The sequence below is a fragment of the Lolium rigidum genome, chromosome 2 (genome assembly GCF_022539505.1).
Source record: "Lolium rigidum isolate FL_2022 chromosome 2, APGP_CSIRO_Lrig_0.1, whole genome shotgun sequence".
In the NCBI taxonomy this organism is placed as follows: domain Eukaryota; kingdom Viridiplantae; phylum Streptophyta; class Magnoliopsida; order Poales; family Poaceae; genus Lolium; species Lolium rigidum.
In genome coordinates this window covers 158,505,344-158,522,238 of record NC_061509.1, presented here as the reverse complement: position 1 = coordinate 158,522,238, position 16,895 = coordinate 158,505,344, and the positions used below count along the sequence as shown (strand labels likewise).

Sequence of the window (16,895 nt, the reverse complement as noted above, 5' to 3'; positions counted from 1 at the left end):
TTTGTGCTAGTGAAATCACACAACTTAGTATTCTCAACAGTACCCATTTTAGCAGTAGTAAATAAAGCAAACTAAATAAAGTAAATGCAAGTAACTAATTTTTTTGTGTTTTTCATATGGAGAACAAGACAGTAAATAAAGTAAAACTAGCAACTATTTTTTGTGTGTTTTGTTTTAGTGCAGCAAACAAAGTAGTAAATAAAATAAAGCAAGACAAAAACAAAGTAAAGAGATTGGAAGTGGAAATTCCCCTTGCAGCGTGTCTTGATCTCCCCGGCAACGGCGCCAGAAAATATGCTTGATGCGTGCAGTTAACACACGTCCATTGGGAACCCCAAGAGGAAGGTGTGATGCGTACAGTAGCAAGTTTTCCCTCAGAAAGAAACCAAGGTTTATCGAACCAGTAGGAGCCAAGAAGCACGTTGAAGGTTGATGGCGGCAAAGTGTAGTGCGACGCAACACCAGGGATTCCGGCGCCAACGTGGAACCTGCACAACACAATCAAAGTACTTTGCCCCAACGTAACAGTGAGGTTGTCAATCTCACCGGCTTGCTGTAAACAAAGGATTAAACGTATTGTGTGGAAGATGATGTTTGTTTGCAAAGAACAGTAGAGAACAATTGCAGTAGATTGTATTTCAGATGTAAAGAATAGGACCGGGGTCCACAGTTCACTAGTGGTGTCTCTCCCATAAGATAAACAGATGTTGGGTGAACAAATTACAGTTGGGAAATTGACAAATAAAGAAGGCATAACAATGCACATACATATATCATGATGAGTACTATGAGATTTAATCGAGGCATTACGACAAAATACATAGACCGCTATCCAGACATGCATCTATGCCTAAAAGTCCACCTTCAGTTATCATCCGAACCCCTCCAGTATTAAGTTGCAAACAATAGACAATTGCATTAAGTATGGTGCGTAATGTAATCAACACAAATATCCTTAGACAAAGCATCGATGTTTTATCCCTAGTGGCAACAAGACATCCACAACCTTAGAACTTTCTGCCATCGTCCCAGATTTAATGGAGGCATGAACCCACTATCGAGCATAAATACTCCCTCTTGGAGTCACAAGTATCAACTTGGCCAGAGCCTCTACTAGCAACAGAGAGCATGCAAGAACATAAATAACATATATGATAGATTGATAATCAACTTGACATAGTATTCAATATTCATCGGATCCCAACAAACACAACATGTAGCATTACAAATAGATGATCTTGATCATGATAGGCAGCTCACAAGATCTAACATGATAGCACAATGAGGAGAAGACAACCATCTAGCTATCGCTATGGACCCATAGTCCAGGGGTGGACTACTCACACATCGATCCGGAGGCGATCATGGCGATGAAGAGACGTCCGGAGATGATTCCCTCTCCGGTAGGGTGCCGGAGGCGATCTCTGAATCCCCGAGATGGGATTGCGGCGGCGGCATCTCGGTAAGGTTTTCCGTATCGTGGCTCTCGGATCGGGGGTTTCGCGACGAAGGCTTTAAGTAGGCGGAAGGGCAGGTCAAGGGGCGTCACGAGGGGCCCACACAACAGGCCGGCGCGGCCAGGGCTTGGGCCGCGCCGCCCTTTCGTGTCGCCGCCTCGTGGCCCCACTTAGTTTCCTCTTCGGACTTCTGGAAGTTTCGTGCAAAAATAGGACCCTGGACATTGATTTCGTCCAATTCCGAGAATATTTCCTTACTAGGATTTCTGAAACCAAAAACAGAAAACAAGCTGGCTCTTCGGCATCTCGTTAATAGGTTAGTGCCGGAAAATGCATAGTAACGACATATAATGTGTATAAAACATGTGAGTATCATCAATAAAGTAGCATGGAACATAAGAAATTATAGATACGTTTGAGACGTATTGATACGTCTCCGACGTATCGATAATTTCTTATGTTCCATGCCACATTATTGATGATATCTACATGTTTATACACATTATATGTCGTATTTATGCATTTTCCGGCACTAACCTATTAACGAGATGCCGAAGAGCCAGTTGCAGTTTTCGCTGTTTTTGGTTTCGAAAATCCTAGTAAAGAAATATTCTCGGAATTGGACGAAATCAACGCCCGGGTCCTATTTTTGCACGAAGCTTCCGTAAGTCCGAGGGAGAGTCGAAGTGGGGCCACGAGGTGGCGACACACCAGGCGGCGCGGCCCGAGCCCCGGCCGCGCCGGCCGTGGTGTGGGCCCTCGTGACGCCCTTTACCCGCCCTTCCGCCTACAAATAGCCTTCGTCGCGAAACCCCCAGCACCGAGAGCCACGATACGGAAAGCCTTACCGAGACGCCGCCGCCGCTAATCCCATCTCGGGGATTCAGAGATCGCCTCCGGCACCCTGCCGGAGAGGGGATTCATCTCCCGGAGGACTCTTCACCGCCATGGTCGCCTCCGGAGTGATGAGTGAGTAGTTCACCCCTGGACTATGGGTCCATAGCAGTAGCTAGATGGTCGTCTTCTCCTTATGTGCTTCATTGTCGGATCTTGTGAGCTGCCTAACATGATCAAGATCATCTATCCGTAATGCTATATGTTGTGTTTGTCGGGATCCGATGGATAGAGAATACTATGTTATGTTGATTATCAATCTATTACCTATGTGTTGTTTATGATCTTGCATGCTCTCCGTTATTAGTAGAGCTCGGCCAAGTTTTTGCTCTTAACTCCAAGAGGGAGTATTTATGCTCGATAGTGGGTTCATGCCTCCATTAAATCTGGGACAGATGACGTAAAAGTTCTAAGGTTGTGGATGTGTCGTTGCCACTAGGGATAAAACATTGATGCTATGTCCAAGGATGTAGTTATTGATTACATTACGCACCATAGTTAATGCAATTGTCTGTTGTTTACAACTTAATACGGGAAGGGGTTCGGATGATAACCTGAAGGTGGACTTTTAGGCATAGATGCATGCTGGATAGCGGTCTATGTACTTTGTCGTAATGCCCAATTAAATCTCACTATACTCATCATATCATGTATGTGCATGGTCATGCCCTCTCTATTTGTCAATTGCTCGACTGTAATTTGTTCACCCAACATGCTATTTATCTTATGGGAGAGACACCTCTAGTGAACTGTGGACCCCGGTCCATTCTTTTACATCGAATACAATCTACTGCAATACTTGTTTTACTGTTTTCTCTGCAAACAATCATCTTCCACACTATACATCTAATCCTTTGTTACAACAAGCCGGTGAGATTGACAACCTCACTGTTTCGTTGGGGCAAAGTACTTTGGTTGTGTTGTGCAGGTTCCACGTTGGCACCGAATCTCCGGTGTTGCGCCGCACTACATCCCGCCGCCATCAACCTTCAACGTGCTTCTTGGCTCCTCCTGGTCCGATAAACCTTGGTTTCTTTCTGAGGGAAAACTTGCCGCTGTACGCATCACACCTTCCTCTTGGGGTTCCCAACGGACGCGTGCTGTACGCGTATCACGTATCAGTGGCCGGCCCACTTAGGTGGAGTCCACCTGGGACTCCTCCTCCCTTTGGCTGGCCGGCCAAGCTTGGTGGAGTCCCCTTCCATGGTGATTTTTTCCGAACTTTTCTAGAACCTTCTAGAACCTTCCATAAATACACTGGATCATTTTCAAACTTAGAAAATGACTTCCTATATATGAATCTTATTCTCCGGACCGTTCCGGACCTCCTCGTGATGTCCTGGATCCCATCCGAGACTCCGAACAAACATTCGAACTCCATTCCATATTCCATATCTACTTAAAACGACATCAAACCTTAAGTGTGTCACCCTACGGTTCGTGAACTATGCAGACATGGTTGAGACTCTTCTCCGACCAATAACCAATAGCGGGATCTGGAGATCCATAATGGCTCCCACATATTCAACGATAACTTAGTGATCGATTGAACCATTTACATACGATACCGATTCCCTTTGTCACGCGATATTTTACTTGTCCGAGGTTTGATCATCGGTATCTCTATACCTTGTTCAACCTCGTCTCCGACAAGTACTCTTTACTCGTATCGTGGCATATCATCTCTTGTGAACCATTCACATGCTTGCAAGCTAATTAGACGACATTCCACCGAGAGGGCCCAGAGTATATCTATCCGTCATCGGGATGGACAATATCCCACTCTTGATCCATATGCCTCAACTCATACTTTCCGAATACTTAATCCCACCTTTATAACCACCCACTTACGCAGTGGCGTTTGATGTAATCAAAGTACCTTTCCAGTATATGTGATTTACATGATCTCATGGCCGAAGGACTAGGTAACTATGTATCGAAAGGTTATAGCAAATTGAACTTAATGACGTGATCTTATGCTACGCTTAATTGGGTGTGTCCATTACATCATTCATCTAATGACATAACCTTGTTATTAATAGCATCCAATGTTCATGATCATGAAACTATGATCATCCATTAATCAGCAAGCTAGTTATACAAGAGGCTTACTAGGGACTCCTTGTTGTTTACATAACACACATGTATCAATGTTTCGGTTAATACAATTATAGCATGGTATGCAAACATTTATCATAAACACAAAGATATATAATAACCACTTTATTATTGCCTCTTGGGCATATCTCCAACAGTGCGTCCACGCCTCGTAGTTGTCGGGCCAGAAGCGCTCCTCCGCGCGCTGCTCGTCACTGAGAGTGACGAGTACCGCGTCGATCTCCGCCTCCAGGGCGGCGCGACCGATCGGCGGTTGCGGGATCTGGACGCCGCCCGCGCTGAGTCGCCATTCTCCGAGCGCACGGAAGTCCGGCGGCGTTGGTTAGCCCGCCACGTGGAGGAGCCACCCTCCCATTGGTGGAGAGAGCGTCGGCCGAAGCCACTGTATGTCACGCCATCGTTCGCCATTGATGATCGCCGCTAGCTCTCGCTCGATGAGATTGGGGAAGATTGGTGGTGTGAGAACAGGGAGACGGCGTGGTGAATGCGGCCAGACGCGGTAGTTCGGAGATAATAGAGGGCAACACGCGTGAAACCGAGGCGACGGCATTAACTCGCCGCGTGGAAGCTACGTGTCCGGCGAAGACTGACCGGCGGCTGGCTTTTACAGCGCGCGGAAGACAATGCGATGAGGACGACGATCGGACTTTCTCACCGACAAGTCGGGGCCACCAGCCAAGCGGGAAGTTTTATGCCGTTTCCCGCGCTTTCGTTTCGTCCGGAGTCCCCGAGCGCTCCCCGGGGGCCGGGGATTACCTGGGCTCCCCGGATGGATGAAAGCCCAATCCGGAAGAAAAACGAGGATCCCGGGGCGCGACTGGGCCGTTTTCGTCCATCCGGATAAAAAAAAGGCGTCCTGGGGGCCTTCCCGGGGAGACGGCTGGAGATGCTCTAATTGATTGCTCGCATGTTTTTTCGCGTTTCTTTCTCTCTCATGCAACTTGACCCAACAACTATGTATGAGTGGAAACGAGGCTTAGGCCAACTTTGTCACTATGTTTGGATGACACCAATTCACTTCGGTTCGTTGGAGAAACCAGAGGCAGTTCGTTTGGTAGGCTTTTTTGTGCTTGGAAGAAATATAACAACGTGTTTGGTTATGTGTGAAACGAGAAATGTGATAACCTCTTTCCTAAATGGTGAGGATACCACCCCTTTACAGCATCAACCACACATTCTTCAGTGGCACACACCAAACATTCTTCAGCGGGACATAGCACACATTGTTCAGAACGACACAACATACATTGTTGAACACGACATAGCAGACACAGTTCATCACGAATTTAAGCAAGGCACGAGACAATACAAACACAGATTATAGTCGTCAATCATGGCAAAGGCTGGATGATGTTGTGGGCACCTCTGGACAACCTCCGTCATGGAGTAGTCAAAGATGGTGACCTTGAAGACGTCGTTCCTCATCACGTTGAAGGTCATGAAGTAGCATATCTTCACCTGGTGGGGAAATGGCAAATCCAGGCCACCCCTGATCTAGGCAGACAGTGTCCTTTGACGTCCCTCAGCTTCACCTTCTAGGAGTAGCCGGTGTTCATCTTAAGGGCCAAGGTAGGGGCGAAAGCCTGTGGGAATTGGCAGCATTTCCAACTCGAGAGACAACACCACTTTGGTAAAGTGGGTTGGTCTGATGAAGTCGTCCAGTGTCCAGGTGTTCAATAACAAGCACACATCACCCTCAGTGATCTTCCAAAAGATAAAGTTAGAAGCTAGTCTTTAGGTGCTTTTGGGAGACAAATGTTTGAGTAATTTGATATCGCGAGAGTACTGTTCTTTGTATTCAGGTGCCTTTGGGTTTTTTGTAAAAAATCTCTTCTCAATTAATGGAACTAGTAAAGGTGCACGTGCAATGCACGTCTCTATAAGGCTCACTTTCATCTAGCCGAATGCCATCTCTTACATACACAATACAATACAATACAGAGTACATGTAAGTTTTACAAAAAGAATATGCATATAAACCTTCATCCACAGGCCCATCTTGACAAACTGTTTAGGTAAAGTTTATTTGCAGGTGAATGAATACGGAGGAATTTTCAAGGATGCACCTCACGTTCTCTATCAGAATAGCATACAAAATATAACAGTGTAGGTGCTCATTTTTCTGGAAAGAAATACACCAGCGTTGAGGTAGTGCTTACTGCGTTGCGTCCCTGAAGCATCCTTGTCTACATCACCATCAGCAGAACATATACAACCCAAAATATTTAGTGAAAAAATACGACCCAAGAGCTATTACATTGACCTTCACAAATCGTTTATGAACAACATTTTACAAAAGGCCATATTGACTACTCCCTTCATCCGGAGGTGATTATGTATGTATGTGTAATCATCATAAGACAATATTACAAGATACATAAGAAATGAGGTAATGTGCAATTGATGTAACATCACAGTAATATACGATCATATCCATGGTTGATACATTTGAGTTGAAAACATCAGCCTATATGTTCATGTCAACAGAAATGTATAGTTAAATAGGAAAGCACTTGTATCTTCTCACTCAGCCAATATCTGGGGAGCATAATGCAAAGGTAATAGAACAAACAGAGCTATAAGAACATAATGAAGTCGGTATTTACATTTGATCCAAGATAGAGCCATACCGACTTCAAATGTAAATACCGACTTCATTATGCAAAAAGTTAGATAGTTGAATACACCACTACACAAAACCGATAACAAGAAAAATTTATGTCAGTTCTAAAGTTCGCGACTTCGACACTGTGGCAATTCTGGTGCATTGGAGGATCTGGAAGGAGCGGAATTCACGCATCTTCCAGCAGGAGTGTAGCACGGCTGACCGTGTGTTTGAGCTAATCATTGAGGATATTCATTCCTGGAAGGCCGCCGGCTGTATTTCTGAGTTTTAGGCTCCTGAGGTTTTTTGCTGTTGATGTAGTTTGTTGCCTCTGTCTCTTCATCTAGAGTTCTGTTGGGACCAGGATAGGTCTTCTTTTGCTCGGCCATCTTGGGCGTGATTTGCCACGCTGTGGCTCTCTTGTAAAAAACTTTCTCTTCTATCTTAATGAAGTTCGGCCTAAGGCCCTTCGAGTTCTAAAGTTCAGCAGCAGACAGAACCAACCAATTTATGCTTTAGTGAACAGACAAAGCAGTGATGCAAGATAGACATTATTTATAATCGCAAGCATGTACTCCCTCCGTCCATAAAAGGATGTCGGACATTTGTCTATATTCCGATGTATCTATATACTAAAGAGTGTCTAGGTACATCTAAATTTAGACAAACTTACGACATCTTTTTATGGACAGAGGTAGTAGTATAATCATGGTTTTACAGCACACAAGCTTAGATTCACTTAAATATTCTAGGAGGTCATGCTACTAAAACGAAGTCTGGGAAGTGATCACCATCTTAAGCTTCAATATTATGAAAATGAACATGTCAAAAAAAAAATCTGAAACTAAGCGGCAAAAACATACTCATAATCCATGTCTGAAACTTCCATTTAAACTTAAGGTTGTATCTTATACTAACCTAACCATGTTTTGCACATGCATCTGTCAACTATTAGGAGGTAGTATTAATTTGGTCTTACAGCCATAATTGCACAGAACTATATTTATGCAAGACATAAGCAGAAAACAAGGACCAAAGAATCTATACAACGAACGTGGCTAGGTGTTGTGTGGTCAGGTTACAATTGCCCTGTGCAAACCATTGTGGTTGAAAACGTGCACAATTCCCTTGTCCAAACCATGGCTAGGTAGGATTAAAAGTTCTGGAAGGTCATGCTGCTAAAATGAAGTCTGGTAGGTGAGCACCATCTTAAGTTTCAATATTATGAAACTAAACATGTCCAAAAAAATCTGAAACTAAAGGGCAAAAGCATACTCATAATCCATGTCTGAAACTTCCATTTAAACTTAAGGTTGTATCTTATACTAACCAAACCATCAGATATGGCACATCTCATCCTCCTTGAAATTGAGCTCCAAGCATGCGCAAATAAATGCAATGGAAGACATGGGGCGTGGGGTACCTTGTCAGTCAGCTGAATCGCTCTTGAGTAGCTCCAAGAAAACAAGCCAGTCATTCCCCATCTCCCCTCGCTACTGTGTCATGCGCCTTCCACTGGTTCTCCGTCACATGGATAAAGTAGCATTGGCCCCTGGTTGAAAACACAGTACATGGAATGTATTAGTATGAGTACAATATCTTAAGTGTCTCTCTAAAATAAATAAGATGTGTAGAAAGAAAAACCTATATTGCGCTCATATAAGAGATTCTTATATAATTTGTTGGTTATAAGATGAGCATGTCTCTTAGAAGAAGCACATATGACAGGTTTTGAATGTTAGATCGGAAAAGCTAAGTTTTTCCAGTTGTGCCTTGGTGGGGAAGGGGGTGTCCCTAGCTAGATAAGAATTAGCAAATCAATTGATATCTGATTTCAACATAAACACCAGAAACTTTTAGTACACATAGCCTCATTCAAGTTGGTACATTTGCCAGAACTGTAATTAGGTTTAAGACAAATGCTTGATGTATGGATGGAGTTCAATACAACACGTGGCTAGAAGAAGACGATCGAAGCCCTTGACACAGGGACAATCAAGTTTGTGTGATCCTCAGCCTGGGGCCTTGGCAGCAGCATAAGGAGCAAATATCAATCACCGTAGAGCTTTACATTAAAATTGCAAAAATAATTTATATATGACAACCCAGATTCAGTTCATGATTGAAATACGAAAATACACTACATGAATGGTGCGCTGCGCCGACGGCCGTGGCGTACGCCGACGGCCAAATGTCGGGGCCGTCGGCGTACTGCCTGGCCAACCCAGCCGCTCGACGTGCCCCTCGGCGTACAAACACCCTCCGCACATGACACGCTATGCCGAGGGTGGCGCTCGGCATAGGTTGAGGGTGCACCCCCGGCCCGTCGCCCCGCAGCCGGCCCTCTCCATCTACGCCGACGGGCGACGCTATGCCGAGGGCCACGTGGGCTCCGCCGAGGCCAACCTTCCCCGAGGAGCTACGCCGAGGCCCCCGTCGGCGTAGCGTACGCCGAGGGCGAGGTGGTGCTACGCCGAGGGCCGGCGGCCGTCGGCATCTCGCCAGATTCCTGTAGTGATAGAATGTGACGCATAGTTGTAAGAAAGAAAAGCCATCAGACTTGGCGTGACTGGTCATTACCCTTTGGCAGTGAGATATTCTTGCAGATATAGACTTGGGTATCATGCCAACATAATTCCATGGTCATCTCCTACTCGAACAAATGTATTTTGACTGGTCATTACCCATATTCTTCATTGAATAATATAGATTCTTTTTGCGAAGAGAATAATATAGAATTTAATGTCTCGCCACTGGGAAGTATAAGAGAAAAAAAGATTGGAACCGAAAGAAGATGAGTAGTGTCCATGGAAAAAATTAGAAACAAACTCTAGGAAACAAAAGGGCATCAAGGATGCAGGGACGACCAGATCAGACTGATAATACACAATTTTGTTGAGAAAAAAATTAGATCCTCAAACCAAGAACTTAATTTACCTCTCTAGTTGTAGGTATAGATCCATCATCACAAGCCAAAGGAGTGGGGCAGACAGGGGGGTACTTGGAGCAGACCATAGTTACATGTTCAAGTTCCAGTAGTCAAGAAGATATATCATCTAGTGTAGAGCATTGTATGCATCCACTTGTGCAGAAACTTCAGTCTTTGAGGCAGACCTACTATTCAACCGATGCGGCAGCCCGACACCGGATGATTCAACTTCCACTTATGTATTACCAAATTGTGTCTCCTCATCTTTGACACAAGACAATCCTCAACAGAATTGATATACACCATACAAACTATAGGTGGGAAACAGCCTGAATGGATAAATTCAACACGCAAAGAAGTTCATTTGCATGGCTAGCAATAAGTATCCTAATTCTATTCATTTCTCCAATTAAGTACTACTGATATTATAAGGTTATTACCTTGCAGTAGAATGCAATATAGATGACTAATGAAATTTGCTGTCATCCTTCTAGGAGGACCACAAACCTGACCAAGAGAAAACCATGAAATTCAAAAGGACTCTGAAAATGCAACAATAACAATGAAATTAATGATATCCAAAGATGAGGATTAGCTATATAGAGATAACAAACAAGCTAACATGGGCAAAATTATTTGAATGTCTACAATCAGATCCATTCTTAATATAACTCTTAAAGAAAAGAAAAATTCAGAAACTACTCACAAGAATAAGAGAATCCTCCGCTTGGCCTGGAAAACCTTTCGATACCATGTTTTTGATATGTTGACAGCGCATCACCGTCCATCCCATAATTTCCGTAAATATGCATTAAGAGGCCTAAGCATCAAAGGAATGCATGGAAGTCTATGTAAAGAAGCAAAATTGTAATGACAACTTACCTGAGTGTTGTCATCAAACTGACAAGACACGCTTTATTGGCTTTTAAGCAAACAGACGTGACAAACTTTAGCCTTTTCACTTATACATATAGAACATATTTTTTGCACATCCAGATTGAAAGCGTGAAAAAGGAACATGTAAATAAGATCAGATCCAACCCTGCATTACTACTTGCAGTATGCTAAAAGAGACTCGAACAACATCTCAAGATTCGTAAATGACAAGCAATTGGAGCATGCCAAGTTGTACTGGGTGCATGATAAATCTCCCAATGTCGGCATCCCTTTCACCTATGTCTCTATCGCAATAGGCAAAACAAAAGTAATGAGAAATTTCAGTATTTATTTTTGCTGGGGGAGTAGCAATTGAAGAGTTAGAGCATCTACCTTAAGCTGTCGAGGGAGGAGAGGCTGTCTAATCATGAATCAGTATGGATTATTTCCTTGCTCTTCCTTTTTTCTGTCTTTGAAAATCACTATGTTGTAGTACTGTTCTACCTTTCTTTTCTCGACCTCCATCTTTCTTTTGCAAGTTCTAATCACTCGTCTAATGTCAAATCATACATAGCAAAGTCGAGTGCTTCTAACTGCAGCAGTTTCGGAAACAAGAACTACAGCTGGTTCAACATCAAAACCATATGAAAAATCACCCAGAAAAGGAATGTGTTGTGCACATCACCGTGGGATTGAAGTCTATGGCATAGAACACGCCAGCACCGCTAGCGACCTCGCCGTCGGGTGGGGAATAATGGCGTCGTGGTGGCCAGGGCCGTGGTGGTGGCCTGCGCGATGACGGCGATGCCCTTGGGGGATCCCGTCTGGCAGGGGCGGGGGGTTGCAGGGGCAGTAGCGTGCAGAAGATGCTGCCTCCCTGGCGGCGTCCGCGGGGGGCGGCGCGACGGCTTGCAGCAGCATGCGAGGGATCCTGTCTTAGAGCAGGATGTTTTCCAGCGAAGTTCCGGCGCTGGTATGGGACGGGCAGAGGAGACCGGGTGTGTGGTTGCTGGCGTGCGACAGGGCAGACGCCGCCGGGTGCGTGTGAGAGGGCCGCCGGCGTAGCAGGGGACGGGCGATGATTGAGGGGCAGGTCGGCGCTTGCTGGGGGGCGGCGCAGCGATTGCGGCGGGTGGCGGGCGGCGCGGGGTGGGGATTGTGGGGGAGCGGCTTGCAGGTCGTGCGCGGGGCGGGGATTGTGGGTGTCGAGGGAGGCGGACTGCGCGGGGCGTGCAGTGGGAGTAGCAGTTTGATTTGATGTGTTGATCAGGCGTGGGGGTGGTGGGCGTCTAACACTGTTTTAACATAAAATCTGAACCATTGGTTTTGGTGATTGTACGGTCAAGATTATTTGGATCTACCGCTCTGGCTCTTTTAATTTTACTAGTAAGCGTGCACGTGCAATGCACGTCTTGTCCTATGTCATAAAAACATATATTGTGATCGTTTGTCATATATTTTACCGAACCATTTATGCCTAAGAGGTGTGAGAGCGCCTAAAACACACAATCCACACTTACATAAAATTTACAATCACATAAATGTATTTAGAATTAGTTGTAAAAATACTTTAAAACATAAACTAAGCAACAATATGTATTATGTTTCTTCTTGAAGGTCCATCTATGTATTCTTGATATATGGCGAAATATGAGTGACAGATAAAATAACTAAGCAACATTGTATCTTCTATTTATTCGCGGATGACGGTTCTTTCTTGAAGGTCCACTTTTTTATGCGATCAATAAGGCTTCGTGCAATGGCTGGGATATTGTTTAAAGCTTCATTTGCTTCATACTTCAGGATGTGAACCAAAAATCGCTTCCTTAGTTGAAAACCGTCCTATATATATGCATTATACAACATTGTTATAAAAAAACATGTGCAAAGTGTATGCAAATGAACATGTGTAAATACTCACCGTGGGTACTGGAAAATGTAGCAATCCATCGTACCATGAATGCATGAACTCAAAAACCAAATAACCCGACAGAGCACTGCATGCATATAATGTTACATTGCGGGTCGAATAAATACGTTAAGATTGTAGCACATTGTTAAAATTCTTACTCGTCTAGATTTGTTGGAACTTTGGGAGCCTTGCAACCCCATTTAGTTATGTCATCCTTTGATGCAGGGTTTGCAACTTCGAGGGCAGGATTAAAATTATCGGCCACATTTTTGAGTATAGTCTTCGCCAAATATGGTATTGGAAGTGGGTCCAAAAAAAAGATAACTTTTTTGTGCCGATCCAAGACGAACAACTGGAATAACCCAACAATATCCCAAGGCAATAAAATCTGCACCGATACATTTAAAAATATAGCAATCATTATAACAGATAATTGACTCTTAAGAATGAAGGATTGAATTCTTACCATATTGCATTCAGATATATGATACTCATTGCTGTCAGGCCAGCTAAGAAACAACTGAGCCAACCGAGCAACATCAGGATAGTCACTACGACTTGGATCTCGTGCACATTGAGACATCAACTATAATAATAATAATAAAAATCATTAGTATATGCCACAAATGAGTCACATATAAATAGATAGATTTAGTATGTAGTTATAGTAACTTACACAGAAGTTCAAGTCCATGTAGTGGACTGGGACATCCCTAGCAAGCTGGATGTCGTGCCACGCCAGTATCCGTACAGCCATATTAAAGCAACTAACGTCCATATTTTCATTCATTTTTAGTATGCTACTTATTTGTCTTAAATTAAGACTAATAGGATAAGGACTCGAACTTTTAACCCATTCGGTCCTATAAAATAAGAATTATGTCAATTACAATTACAAGTATGCTATCGCAATTTATTAGAACAATACAATAAAATGAAAAAAATGTTGCTTACTCTAGTGAAGGGATATCATCAACTGTGCTGATGTAAAGGCAAAGTTCATCTATTAATTCCTGGTCTGTTGGATTGGCAGATGGTAACAGAAGCAATGATTGCGAGATGAACCCAATTTCCGACGCTAGTTTCGATGTTTTGTTGTTTTTAGGAGGTCCATCCACAATGACACAATCAGTAGGATCAAATGTATATTCTTCATCATCTTTCAAGTCTCGATTCCTTATATTATCATCGTTCAAATGTGAATCCACTAAAATTATGGCTAGTTTGTTTCTAAAATCTGTCATATTGACCTATTAATCAAGCAGTAAATAAAGTTAGTTTTCAAGTAATAATGATACAACCTGGAATAAGTATCGCGATATGGAGCAAATATACCTGTTCAGGAATGTCGGATAAAATATCCCCCGTGAAATATTCCATGAAATTTAACATCCATAGACCACACGATGACCTGCATGATTATAATTTCTTAATGATACATAAATTAGTATTTATTCAATAAGGATAATCATTCCTCACCAAAAACGACCTTCAAAATCATTAAAAATGAAAATTTGAGGGCAATTTGTTTTTCTGAATTGTAGCAGAGACAAGAGCAGTCCACGGCCCACGGCCCACGCACACCCGACGGCCGACAGGCCCGAGATTAACTCGCCGACCTCACTCCTTGTCGTCCTCTCATCACCGTCAAAAACAGAAATTCGCACACAGTACTCGCTGGCTCTCCCCCCGCCCCCACCCACCGCCGTCGATCGGACCCCCGCTCTCCTGCCTCGCCGCCGATGGCCTGGACGGCAACCTCCTCCGTCCTCTTCGTCCAGGCGACCTGAAGCCAACGGAAGGCCAGGGCACCCAGCGGGAGGGGCAAAAGGAGGTGGATGGGCGCTCCCCGTCTCCACTGGATCCGCAGCCGCGGCCACCCGCCTTCGCCACCGGGGCCTCCCCGTCCCTCTATTAACCATGGGTCCTCTTCACTCGGCGGAATCTGAGCGGGGGATGAGGGTGCTGGAGGTCTACGTGGGGGCGCTGAATCGGGGGCTCGAGAAGGCCATCGCCGGCGCCAGGTATCCCCTTCACCATTTCCTTCCTCGCCACAGTTTTTTTTTTACCTGTGCATGCTAGTTAAAATATGGAATACGTATAGGGTGAACTTATTTATCTTCTTAATACTTTGTAATAGAGTTCCAAATTCGTGAATTCTTACTGCCACAGAATATTGAGAAAACAGAATGGCAAGATAAACATACTACAAATGCATTAGAAGATGACAATAAAATTTAAAGAACAGACATGTATAATGTAACTGCAAGTTTGCAATACAATATTCTTTGTATGAACAAAGGCTTAACACCGTGCTTTTATATATAGCGGCATTACAACAATTTTCTTTTCCATTACTTGGTATCAAGGTCGAATATTTTTTGCTTGTGTGACGTAAATGTGTGAACTGAACTATGAAGTAACTAATCTTGGTTATGAATGATGTCCTTGTATAGTTTATTTTCTGTAGGGATGGATGATGAGGACGATCCATCAGCAACTCTTGATCAGGTCCTAAATGACACAAAGAGGGTTGGTTTCTTCAAAGCATATGTTGGTGCGGTGGCAGAAGCGATAAAGTAAGCCTGTTTCTGTTTGGCCCATAACTGGTACCGTGTAGTCAAAACAAGTGATGCCCACTAATTTTGATTATTATTGACGTACAGGGATGGTGCCGATGTTCGTGGATACTTTGCATGGTCATTCTTGGATAACTTTGAGTGGGCAATGGGATTCACCAAGAGGTTTGGGCTTGTCTATGTTGATTACAAGAACGGGCTCTCCCGACACCCTAAAGCATCAGCCATGTGGTTCTCACGCTTCTTGAACGGCGAGGCTGCTTACAACAAACCTGACACAAATTAAGCCCGCTTTCACCAAGGTGCATTAAACTTTAGTTGTTTCTAGCAATGCTATATCTATCCAGTATTCACATTAACTTTCAGAACCGTTATTTGTTGGTGTGCCATGCTGCATGTATTTGATCCAACGTTTACTCAATATAATGCTTAAAAAATCACGAGCCCTACCAATATGTTAAGGCCTTCTGGGTTCTTGTCAGACAATGCTTCATTGCTGATAACTTACACATCTAATCTGAACCCCACCAATATGTTATCTTCAAAAAATAAGCAGTAATTTTGTATGTAGCCGTTCGTAGACCCCAGTAAGCAATTACCAAAGAGGAGGTTCGTTTCTGTTTGAGGTTTTAGCATATAACACCACTTGTTGGTGCCCTTTTTGCACCAAACCACAACCCAAACTTTTTGTTGCAAGGAACACCAATGTTTGAGTTAATTATTTGCATGGAGCACAAACACCATAGTTAGCTACTTTAATGAATAATTAGATCGTTGGGCCCACTGTTAGCAGACGTGGCATCACTTACCGCCCAACCCCGCCGCCTATGTCATTCACATCCAGCCCTGTCGCCTACTAGCATAGCTCTTCAGCCTCGGTCACCTGCGTGACCCCTGCTGCACCTGGCCCTAGCCAGCCTCGGCTACTTGTCGGCGAGGAACCGCACAGGTCTCTGCCACCCCGCCTGAGGTGCACTCCCAACCTAGATGTGACGCCGAGCCGTTGTCGTGGTATCGTCAGGGCATATGCCATAGGGTGGCTAAAGAGAGTGGTTCCTACTATGGTCTTACGGTGGTATCCGGATGCGGGTATGGGCACGAGCGACACGGCAACATACCAGGTTCGAGGCACTCCTATGGAGGTAACACCTCTACTCCTGCTATGAGTGTATAAGAAATATCACGTTATAATGGTGCTCCTTGAGCTGTATCCGGCTGCTCGGGGAGGCTAAGGTAGACGAAGGTCTCTCTCCCAGAGTAGCGCTAAGACTAGAGTGGCTAAAGGATCGATCGTCCCCTCGCACGAGAGGGGTGGCCCAGCTTATATAGGCGCTGGCAATATACAAAGAAGTCCCTATGACCTAGTGGCCGGCTGCGCCGGCTTCAGCTTCCCGCTCCTTCCCGAGGTGCTGATGTCAGGAGCCGTTGAGGCGTTGAGGCCCGTCCCATCCTGCTGCCAAAGTCAGCGGGCCAGGACGTGCCAGGCGTCGTGGGTGAAATGTCTCCATCGCCGTTGGTAGCCTGT

At 44.4% G+C, this 16,895-nt stretch overlaps 1 protein-coding gene and 1 long non-coding RNA gene across 2 annotated transcripts; one reads left to right on the top strand and one right to left on the bottom strand.

The window, feature by feature from the left end:
- Positions 1-12,668: 12,668 nt before the first annotated feature.
- LOC124689070 lies at positions 12,669-13,017 on the bottom strand. Its single transcript, XR_006998706.1, has 3 exons — positions 12,950-13,017; positions 12,801-12,876; positions 12,669-12,721 (listed from the first exon to the last, which is right to left on the bottom strand). It is a non-coding gene; the product is annotated as an uncharacterized LOC124689070 (long non-coding RNA).
- Positions 13,018-14,711: 1,694 nt separating this feature from the next.
- On the top strand, positions 14,712-15,667 carry LOC124690252 (beta-glucosidase 4-like). The gene is made up of 3 exons (XM_047223662.1): positions 14,712-14,815; positions 15,248-15,370; positions 15,458-15,667. The coding sequence occupies exons 1-3, from the start codon at positions 14,712-14,714 to the stop codon at positions 15,654-15,656; spliced, it is 426 nt and encodes a 141-aa protein (XP_047079618.1). The 3' UTR covers positions 15,657-15,667.
- Positions 15,668-16,895: the final 1,228 nt, after the last annotated feature.